General features: G+C 46.0%; 1 protein-coding gene across 1 annotated transcript; it reads right to left on the bottom strand.

Annotated features, from left to right (window-relative positions):
• Positions 1–367: 367 nt before the first annotated feature.
• On the bottom strand, positions 368–11,311 carry LOC309677335 (ovoinhibitor-like). The gene is made up of 16 exons (XM_082490126.1): positions 11,151–11,311; positions 10,334–10,353; positions 9,344–9,480; positions 9,099–9,159; positions 8,449–8,582; positions 7,934–7,994; positions 6,808–6,944; positions 6,312–6,372; positions 5,367–5,503; positions 4,859–4,919; positions 3,558–3,691; positions 3,419–3,479; positions 2,000–2,136; positions 1,549–1,609; positions 1,049–1,164; positions 368–549 (listed from the first exon to the last, which is right to left on the bottom strand). The coding sequence occupies exons 1-16, from the start codon at positions 11,203–11,205 to the stop codon at positions 504–506; spliced, it is 1,419 nt and encodes a 472-aa protein (XP_082346252.1). The 5' UTR covers positions 11,206–11,311; the 3' UTR covers positions 368–503.
• Between the last annotated feature and the right edge of the window lie 323 nt (positions 11,312–11,634).

Below are 11,634 nucleotides of genomic sequence, written 5' to 3'. Positions count from 1 at the left end.
CTGCCACCCACACCCTGGACATTCCCCTATAAAGGAGGTGGACCATATCCTTGAGGTGAATGTCTCCTTGCTCTGGCTATAAAGATGGAGTCCATGATCAGGTCATACACGGATATTAATGGTTAGGTGAGACTAATACTGACAAAGAGACCCTGAGGAGTAAGGAAGTGCCTGGGAGCTCCAAGAGGAGGCCAGGCCCTCATCAAAGCAGGGATAGCACTGACACGTGGCAGGAAAATATTTACCCGCATTGTTTGGTAGAGCAGAACATCAATACAAAAATACATATACGCCATTAGAAGTACTGCGTCAGGGAGGAGAAGGGGCAAAAGGGATAAGACATGGCATTAAGACAGAGAAATGTTGCCAAGTGAGTTTATTGAACAAGTGTTTCAGGAGCTAAGGAAACAAGACAAACTGAAGGAAAGTTACTGGGAATGATCAGCCCATGGGAAGTCACGTGCAAGGGAGCCTGTCTTCCTGGGCTGGACTCCAGCGCAGACTCAGCATTCAGTCATACTCATGAGGTTGAGAGTCCTATTGCTTTCCCTGGTGAGAAAAGGAGAGAGAAGGATTAGACACAGAACATACTCAGTGCTGAAGCCCTGTTCCTCACTTCACTGGCCCAAGTGTTGGCTTAGTGTTGACTGGAGATAACGAACGGTCTCAAAAGCCCAAATACTCCCTTTCATTATTATCATTAAAACAAAGATGAAAGGTTTCACACATTTGATACAATCCAATTCCTTTGGTGAAGTACTTTCCCCATGCCCTGGTGAGTTTGGGGGACAGATTACATGCTGGTGAAAATTAGTAAAACGTCTTTGAAGTTAACAAACAGGATGCCAGATACAGATCACAGAAACAGGCTCTTCGCATCTTCCCTTAAAATGCAAAAAACCCATCTCCTTGCACAAATCATGGTGCACCAAAAACATCCAGTATATGCCCATAAGCAGTTAGTTAAACACGCATTATGAAAACAGCTTAGCATTTGTAGCAGGTACAGGAATGATCACAAAAGGAAGAGGTTTACTCTTGTACGTACAGGTAGGCATTGCAGAAAACACATCTGTTGCCGTATGTTTTGCCATCAGAGCCGCAGTGGGGCAAGTATTCCATGGTGCAGATAGGAGAGATTTCTTGGAAGCTCTTGCAATGCTCCTGCACACAGAAGATAGACATGAGGCTCTCTGCCTGAGCGCAAACCGTGCCCCCCCAGCAGAAGGAATGACACCCCACTGTCATTCCTTATGAAATGACCCAAGAAATGAAACTGTCTGTAACATGGTGGTAACCAACTCAGTTTCCTCCTGGTGGCAGATGTGATCTTGTACTATTTCTGCTCACTGCCATATCTTTTCCTGCACTGTTACAGAGCAATGGGATGGATGCTGGCCGGTTTATGACCAGTGTGAAATTCCCAAGGGATCTCCTCAGGTCTGCACACCACCACTCCCCCAGTTTGTAACCCAGAGCAGAGGACAGTCTCCCATGAGCGTAACAGATACTGCACCTCACTCCTTGTTCCCATCCTTTCCAACTCACTTTTGTAATATCCTCTTCACAGCGTCCGTTCTTTCTTTTGCCAAGATTGGTCCGATGTTCCCTGGAGGACAGAGACACCATCATTAGCCACAACCCTCCCCATTACAAGCGCAGTGCAAGAACAAACCTCGCTCCCACTTAGTGCACAGGAGATTTTCAGATAAACTAGCTTAGCATCGCCTGCACAGCACTAACAAGAACATGCCCTTATGGACCAGGCACGGGTCTTTTGGAGTAACGGTCTCCCCAGCTGATGCATCCCCCTTTGATGCGACCCCCATGGGGTCGAACACCCATGTCAAACACTAACCAGGGCAAGCAGTAAAACAGGGGTAGACAGAGAGGACCCGTCCAGCACAGGGTTCCAGAGAAAGCCCTTGCACATTACTGAGCACTCACAGATCCAACCACCGCCACTGAGAATCCCCCAGGCAGAAGGATGAGTACTTACAGGTTGTGGGCACACAGCGTGCACTCGCTGGCATAAGTGACACCATCGGTACCGCAGACGGGACTGTAGATCATCGTGCAGGCCATCAGCTCTCTGCCGTCCTTCAGCGTGGAAGTTCTGTACTGGCTGCAGTCGAGCTGGAGAACAAAGACGGCAAAAGCTCCGGCACAGGGTCTGCTCTGTGCAAGGGCGCCCAGACACAACCCCCCTGCTTATGCCTCTGCCTTTTAGGATCTGCCATAGGACAAATTATGGTTATATATTAACTCGTTCTTCATGGAGAACTAGCAATTTCCTTTCATAGCTTTATGCTGGAAGAGACTGAATCGAGGCTTCAAGGTAAACATCACTCATTCAACTTTGTATTCATCATGATGCCCCTATACCTTGTTGAATCTACCGGGGCATTACCAAACCCAGCTCAAAAATAATCTGCAAATCAAAATAGCATGATTTATGCACTTCCTGCAGGAGAGCTGACCAAGGAGTTTTTCACAGCCCACAAGAATGGAGGGGAGATGTGCTGACAGGCCTTTTGTTGCAACGGGACGGCTCCGAGCGTTGAAATCTGCCAGCAGGAGCAACAGCAGTTGAAGCTGATTTACGCCGGTTGAAGAACTGGCCTTGCGTTTGAGCACTCCCATTTTCTCCAGTGTGAGCTCTTCCTCCCTGATTTATGTATCTCACCCGGTGTGAGCACAGAGCGTACTCAGGAAACAAAGGAATGACATTTCATAGTTTGTTTGTATAGAAATGAAATATCTGACTCGGGATGTTGACTCTTTCAAACACATGCTAATGAGATGGCTTTGTTCTTCTATTCCCCAGTGAGCGTAAATAGTTTAGAGCTGGCCAAATACAGTTAATCTGGTATTTTTACAAGATTCATTGTTGGTATACATTAGATTACATTGCATTTACAAAAAAAAAAAAAAAAACCAAAACAAAACAGAGAGGGGTTTGAATCCCCTGGTACATTAGGTATCAGCCTTCAAAAGACAGGCAATTTTCTAATCTTTGCGGAACATCCTTTTGTAAAATGCAAGCATCCAGAAGGCACCGGATACCCCAGGTCCTCTGCGTCCCCTTCCCATATTGCCAAAACAGACTGCTAAGTTCCCGTGGCAGCTATGATAGACTGCTGTGGGAAAGGGATTTCTTCTTGTAAAGCCCTAAATCATTTATGCTACCTGTCTCATAACTCATTCCCCACCTGTCCTCGCCTCTTTCTTTTCCTGACTGCGTGCAGGAAGCGCACAACGTTCCCACTGCCAGGGGGTTGATGTTCACCCGCAGAAGGAAGGACAGCACAAGCTGTGACGCTCGGGGGAGGCTACACCACCAAAACCAACCTGCGTTTATTCAAGTTATGCAATCAGCACCAGCTCAAGCTCTTATTTTTCTTTAGGTTTCACTTACTTGGGGAACTTCCTCTATGCACCTTCCATCATGCTTCTTGGCAACACTGGTTCCAAATTCGCTGGAAGAGAAAGCAGGGTTAAAAAACACTCGACAAGTAACTCTGTTGAGCTCTCAGGGGGTGACCTCCAGGGCTTACATGTTATGGGCACACAGCGCACAGTCGTTGCTGTAGGTGACGCCGTCTGTCCCACAGATCTCGCGCAGGATGAAGGGGCAGGCTGCGATGGCTTCGCCGGTTTTGGTGTTGCTCAGGTATGTGCTGCAGTCAACCTGGGGAGGTAAAACAACAATGCCGGGTCAGCTGCTGGGAGATGGAAGTGCCTCATCTGCAGTCTGCCCACTCCAATCCTCCGGATTTTAAAGGCTCTACCAGAGGAAAATCAGAGGGTTTTTTAAGTTTAGTCTTCCATTAGAAATGAATTAAGTACTTATATTTGAGTTTGATATTGTCTGCTAACAGGGAAAAGAAAGGAACAGCTGGCCAAGAAGATGATTTTCCTAGAGTAGTACATCTGCACGCTTTGAAACAAGCATTTAACCCAAGGAATCTGATTTAAAGTGTTTGACATTAAGTCCAGCTTGACACAGTTAACTAAATCTGAGATTTTGTTTCAGCTTTTCCAAAACAGCAGCAAGAACTGTTTCACCAGCTCCTGTTGCAAAAATATTTACAATATATAAAATCTAACAGTTTAAATATTTGTGGATAAATAGACAAACACCTATTGGAAGTCAGTCCACTAGCTAAGCATCACTGACACTTCACTGTCATTTTGCACAGTTTCCCCAATGCATTGTCTCTTATTACCTGTATTTCCCACATGGTGCAAGAGCAAATTAAAGCAAAGACAGCATTTTAACAGTGTGTCTTTACTATAGAAAATACATTGCAGTCCCTCAGGATGCATGAAGTTATTTTTGGTGCTTTAGAGCTGCTCTGCATAAGCAGAATAAATGCGTTGAGATATTATCAGCACGTATTGTTACTGTGCAGGATAATAAAGCTATTTTTGTACGCATATCTGGGAGCAGACTTTTCCTGGCTGACCAGAGCACGAGGATTTTTTAACTCGCCTGTCTAGTGCAATGGAAATCCTAGCACTCAATGAATACACGGACATCTAACGCAGCTTTCTGTCTTCCCCTCCTACTGTGCTAAAATGGGCTGTGTGGTTCTCGGGCCGCCTCTGACGATTTCTGTGCAGAGATCTGCAGCACTGGGACATTTTGTTTCTGAAGTCCCGGCCCGTTCCCGTTCTCTCTTGCCCTCCTGTACAGCTGCGAGCAGCTAGGGAGAACCGCAGCACCAGCCCGAGCCCCGTGCATCACCCCTCCCCTGCAGCCGGCAGCACGGCGGATGCACTGAGCCCAGCCAGGCTCTTTTTGGGGGCTGGAGAGAGAGTGGATGGTGGTTATTTTATAGCTAGTTACACTTACAGCGGTACTTTCCTCCTTGCATCTTCCCTCGTGGCTTTTCTTAACGTGAGTCCCATATTCTCTGAAAGGGAGAGGCTGGCGTTAGCGTGCTCACCAGCTAAGCCCTGTGACACCCAGGTGCCACAGAAAGCCAACCAAACTCAGAGCCAATAAATATGACAAAGGAGGCATCTCCAGCTTCTCCCGGTCATTAGCAAGCGTAATCCAAAGTGGTAACAGACCTATTAGGTCTCCTCACTGTGTGCTATGCAGCAGCCTCATCCACTCTTTCCTCTGCCCAAATACCACAACCCCTCATAGTGTGCTCAGACTGAGATTTGGCTCTCCCACAGCTCCCCCAGGAGCACAAACAGAGCATCAGGGAATAAAATCAAGGTGACGGGGGCTTCAGAATGTTAAAAGAGAAACAGAAAGAGATATATAGATACGTTGGTATCAAAAGCAAAGCTGTCTGGAGCAGTAACCTTGGCTAGTCACGCCAAAACAGAGTCCTGTGTACAGTACTTACACGTTATGGGCACAGATGCCACATTCATTGTCATAAGTAAATCCATCTGTGCCGCAGACTGGGAGCAGGATCCTTGGACAGCGTACCTGGGCTTTACCACCCTTAATCATTCTTGATGGGTATTGACTGCAATCGATCTACAAAAAGCAGGAGTGTCAAACATAGGGAAGTCCTTGTTCTCTGCGAAAAAACCCAATGTAACCTCCTGCCATGTCTTTTGTGCTAGGATGCCGAGACAACACTGGTGCTGCATCTCGGTTCTCTCAAAACCAGGCTGAGTCAGTTCTGCATGCATCCTCTCATGCACGGAGGGAACTGCACAGCACTGCATAGTTTGTGAGATGTCAGATCTCCAGGGTAAGTAGCTTGGTCAGACCCAAATACAAGATATGCCAGAAAAGAAAAAAAAAAAAAAAAAAAAAAAAAGAGAAACATAGTCCCCTTGTCATTCTGCCACATAAACAAAACACCAATATAGTGAAGGAATTTGGACTTTGCTGACAATGCCTTTGAAGAGCATCCTCAAAGGAAGATCTAAGCCCAAACTGACTGACTTCCACATTTTTGTGTGGCATGTCCTAGGCACCAGCTCTGGGACTTCTTGGCTGATACACTCAGATCAAAACCTCTGGTGTGCTCCATATACCAGAATATATCCCCACCCCAAAGGTTGGTGTAGGTATGAATTTGTAACAAAAACTCTGTGCCTAGCTCCCATGCAGCCCATCTGCCAGGGCTGTGCAGGCAAGGAGAGCCCAGAGGACACCTGCCTCAGGACAGGTGGGATTTGTAGGCATCCTCAACACAAGGGGCTGACAAGACTTAATAGACTTGTGGAGAAAGCCAGGCCTCAGGCCAGCTCACTTTCAGAGTAGATGTACCCTCAGGGAACCTTTCAGTTGATACAGCTAAAGAGGAGAAATATGCTTTATATTGAATACTTACCTCAGAAGTCTCCTGTCTGCATTTTCCATTATGCTTTTTGCCAACATGGGTCCTGTGTTCTCTGGAAGAGAAAAACAATAAAGTTGAGGAACTAAATGCTTAACCTCTTGGTCACAGTCACATGCAAAATGAAGCAGACCGCAGCTTCAGACTCAGTAAGAGCGTATCAGAACAGCTACGTTACTTTACTCATTAACAAGCTCACACGTTTTCTCATAGCATGCAATTTAAAGCAATATTCTGATTTATTCCTTCCTCTGCTCAGTCACTGCCCAGCCCACAGACTAATCCAAAGAGCTGCTATCTGACTCTTCAAGGTTTCCCCTTGTCAGATAGCAAGGAAGGTAGCAGAAGGAAACTCAAGGTAAATCCAAAACCAATCTAGTTTCTAAGAGACGTGAAGAAATAGGGATAAGCAGAAATGCAGAAGGATGGTTCTCAGGGCTGCAAAGCATCGCTGGCTACTTAGAAGGAGCGCTCTACGTATGGCACTTACCCATTGTGGGCACAGATCCCGCATTCATTATCATATGTAACACCATCTGTGCCGCAAACTGGATTCAGGATCCTTGGACAGGATACTAATACTTTGCCATCTTTAGTGGTGGTTGTTGGGTACTTATCGCAGTTAACCTGTCAAAATAAGGCTTTGGTGAAGCCCTTGCTATGCGAGAAAAGTTGATACAAAACCTTTTCATTCTGTATCCCACCCTCCATTGTTTCTGCAATAGGACAAAGCCCTGATACACTGAAGCTAAATCTTCAATCAGAAATGAACTTTCTTAATATTATCCCGGTTCTTTAGGAGTCAAGAAAAAGGACCATCTTGGAGAAGGGATCCTCCAGGCAGAAGAACGTATACAAAATTTTGGGCCCATTCTCATTTTCAAAAGGGTCTTGAATTTAGTGGGAAACATTTTTCCCCAGCTGGAAATCTGACTAATACTGTTTTGGTTCGTGCTGGTGTTCTCCCCACTTCTCCAGCTCTGTGATTATTTATTACTTCAGATTCCCTGTAGTTAAGCACAGGGCTTGAAAGGATAGAGAAAAAAATGGTTATCTATCCATTTAGAACGGACTGTCTACATCCCAGAATAGAAGCTTCTCTTCCTGAAGCGCCAGACTGTTGGCCCTGTACGAATATACAATAAACTATACTGTAGAAATATGTATGCTTAGTTCTCTTATGAGTCTCGCTATGTCTGTGAAAGCAACCAGCATGGGAGTTTCGAATCCCTGATGCAAAGGGTGGAAACACTTGTGATCTCCAGAGAGAAAATTGCCAACCGGCACAACACTTTGGCAAGCGAAATCTTGGGCCTCCCCCTGGTCACAAAAGCCAGCTTAGTACTTAAGGAAGGGAGTTCTGCAGCGTCTCATTTCATATCCACCTCCTTTCTCCTGTGCCGGTTTGGCGTGGTACGCATGGGGTGACCCTCTCTGTGGAGCAGGGAGGATGCAAAATCCACCCTCATTGTGCTGAAAGGCAAATCATGGACTGGGACCCTCGTAAGCCTTGCCATATGATCCCTTTGCAGTTTCCTAGGGAAATCTGTGGGGTTCTCAGGATTCTCTCTATTAACAGCCCTAAGAGATGGATTTTCGACTTCTATTGCACTTACAGTGACAATCTTCTGCTCGCACTCTCCGTCATATAATTTGCTAATGTTGGTGTGATGTTCTCTGAAAGAAAGAAATGCTTTGGTTAGGAAGCCTTGAGAATAACTTTTCACATTACACTCTAGGCACTGGGACACGACAGCAAGGTCCCACCTGCCTCGTGGGACACCACAACTGCTTGACTTGCCTGAACGCGCCCCACAGGTGGTAGCAGCAAACGCACAGTATTTCTGTATCACACGGTAATTAAGTGTTAGGAGTAATTAGGTGTTAGAAATAACACTTTGATCTGTTTGTGGCTCTGCTCTGGGTTGTCCTCTGGTTCTTTTGTGTTTCCCCTCATGAGCACAGACAGAAAGTGGGGAAGAAAACTCAGGCTGGCTGGAGAGCTACAAGCAGCCAGCTCCAGAGAGACCTACAGAGACACCTGTCTTAAGAAAGACGTTTTATAGAAGCGCTTCTGAGAGCCTTAACTACCACTAATCACCCAGAAGGATGTTCTATGCACAAGACTTACGCATTATAGGCACAGATCCCACATTCATTGTCATAAGTGAAGGCATCTGAGCCACAGACTGGTTTCAATATCCTTGGGCATGCTACCAGGACGTGACCGCCTATTTCAGTTCTTCGGTACCTACTGCAATCAATCTGTAAAAATAGCAGGAATAGAGGGTAAAAAAAAAAAAAAACAAGACATTTTTGATATAAAGATAGAACACTTATGTAGTCTGTTTACTCTCCCTCAGCCTTTGGGGACAAATCTAGCGTTAAACTAATTCCACTATCAAAAGTGGAAGCCAGAGTCAGTTCTGTGGGAATTCTCTCAAGCTGAAAAAAAATGGCATAACAAGAGGGACTATAGTTTGGATTTTGTGAGGTCCTTCATAAGATCCTGCTGGAGTTATCCAGGTGGTGAGATCCAGCCTTCAGCCAACACAACTTTTTCATTTTATTCCCAATTGCGTGGGCTAAAAGTCTGAATTAAAGAGCACCAAAACATGGTACCAGACAGCCCATAAAGACCTTCTCAGCTTTGGTTTTTATCAGATTTTAATTCCCTTTGGGCTGTGCAGACCAGCTGTGAGTGTTCTGTTTTCCTCTTGTGGGGTGTTTGACCTGTGCCCTTTTACAGCCAGCTGAAGCCTTCCATGGACTTTGTCTTACCGTAATAGATTTTGGCTCGCATTCTCCATCATGTGCCTTCTCCACATTGGCCCTGTGTTCCCTAGAAGAGAGCAGACCTGCGTCAGAGATCACAGAGAACAGCATCGCCTCGAGGCTGGCAGTGTGGGCACCCAGCTGCTAACTCACATGCTCCTCTGCCCAGACCATCTTCGGAGGATGAAGCTGCCACGCTTACCTGGAGCCCGTTGCCCTGCAGCTTCTGCTGGGTTTCCAGCAACGCTCACCTGTTGTGGAGGCAGATCCCGCAGTCATTGCTGTACGTGTTGCCGTCGGTGCCGCAGACTGGCTTCAGGTTCCTCGGGCAAGCTACCCAGACCGTCCCATCCTTGCCGATGCCACTGGAATACTGGCTGCAATCAACCTGTGAAAGCAGCACAAGATCAGACCCACCCTTGGCCCCTTCATGGGTAGAAACCCCCTGTGCAGCCTCCCACCACCGCAGCCAGAGCGGCTGCAGCTCCTGCCGGGAGGTAAATTGGAGGTATTATTTTGAATCTGCTCAGGCAGTCAGGAGGAGTGAACCCGCTCTACAGAAGTTTCTGATCATGCTTTCCTGCCGGGGTCCGGGGGAGGCACGGCACAGAGGAAGGATTGCTGTGGGTGAGACGGTGCCTAATGAAGGCAGCCGGTAATTGGGAGCCCGGCTGTACACCAGAGCCTCTTAGCTCAAAATCCGATCGTTTCAAATTGTGCTGCAGTCTCTGGTGAGCTCCAGGAGCCTTGTAACTGCGTGGGAAGAACCTGCAGACAAATCCATCGCACAGACCCGGCTGTTTTCCTCTCTATGATATAGGTATAGAAAACCAATGCAAGGAACACAGTTCTGCAGGTCTTACTGCACAGAAAAAACTATCAGAATCGCAGTCTTTGATGCTTTCAAGCATACCATCTTAAGACAGTATTCCTCATGAGGAGGTAACCTACTGCCTTTGGCTTAGAGTAACTAAGTTATGTCTAAGAGTTAATATAATAGGATTATAAAATTACTTCTCGCTTTCTTCATTTTATTTAATGAACTCGAAGTATTGTAAAAAATGGGGGATCTTTCACTTTCTCATGAAATTGGCAATATCATTCAATCATGCACTGGAAAATATTATTTGAACAGCCAAGCTTTCATTAGATTTAATCCGCCTGCTCATCAGGTAATTACATGCTGTTTCTACTTTACCAGAAACCCAGAATAGAACAGAATAAATAGATCTGTAGCTCACCTCAACTCCAAAGGCAATACCTGAAAGAAAAAAAAAATGGAGAGAGAAAAGAAAAAAAAAATGATCAAACTATTGATATGCAGAGAAGACATATGTAAATCTTTTCATGAAACTATTAAATTCAGTGACTCTTGTTGACTAGTTTATTTGGGTTGGGAAAATATGGAATTTTACATTAGGCCAGTAAATGGTCACAGGATGTATAAATAGTTACTAAATAAAGTCTCATTGCATTTTTGAGGGGAGATAAAACAGGGAAGAGCACGTATATTAATCCATCCCTAAGATGTTACAGGGAAGGGATACAGGTACTTTCAATTCGGTACTCTGGGATTCTAACCTCTTCTAAGAGACTTTATATTTGGCTTTCAAAAGCTTGGACACGTGCGTTTAAGATGGCTGTCGACCACTGGCACTGTCCATCTCCAAACACATCCTTCTCAGTTACCAGAAACAGCACAGTAAACTCACAGAGCAATCCTAGAGGTTAAAGTTTGCATTTATGTTGCTCACATGGGTAACGATGCTATTGCTGACAGTTTTACTGCGCCCTTATGCACAGTACTCCCATGTGCAAGCTCCTGCTCCTTCAGCAATTTGCTCCTACAAGCCAAGAAGATGAAAACGGTTGCCTGTATGAGGTTTGCTGAAACCTCAGTCTTGAAGTCTAATTTCTTGCTACGCTCTTTCAGGAAGAATATTTCTTCAAGGAATAAGGCTCTCTGCCACATTACAAGACCCGAATACTTTTACTGAAATGACAATTCAGCTTTGACTCAGCTAGATCCATCTCTGCAGTATCCCAGGAAATACTCACCTAAGCAGCAGCAAAGGGCTAGAGCTGCCTTCACGAAAACCCCTGTTGTCTTCATGGCAGACAGAGGCACGGCTCCAGTGCAGCCTGCTTAGCTCTCTGTGCGGGAGAGGACGATTGCAGGTAGAAGCAGGAATATATAGCACGCCACGATGTCAAGTGGTCCCACCTTATTCGGTAATGCTCCAAGTCTGTCATCAACATCCAAAGCCAAAAACGTATTTACCCAGCTCTAAATTTCTAGCTAATGATTGACACAGGCGTGTATGCCAGGAAAGGGGCCTTTTGTGTGGCTGGAGGGGAGCGGGGAGCGTGCCAAGCCCCTCTCCTCCCGGATGGACCTGTCCCAGCCCTGGGCTGCCCCTCGCATGGCTGCGGCACGTTGCAGGCTCACTTCTACCCTGCCACTGGCTAAAGGCAATTAGGTCTTTCTCCTCCTCTATAGTTTTCAATTGAGCTGCCAGCTGATAGCCAAACCCCTCATTAT

This window comes from Vanellus vanellus (assembly GCF_965231255.1).
Source record: "Vanellus vanellus genome assembly, chromosome: 13".
In the NCBI taxonomy this organism is placed as follows: Eukaryota; Metazoa; Chordata; class Aves; order Charadriiformes; family Charadriidae; genus Vanellus; species Vanellus vanellus.
This window is presented reverse-complemented; position numbering and strand designations above follow the sequence as displayed.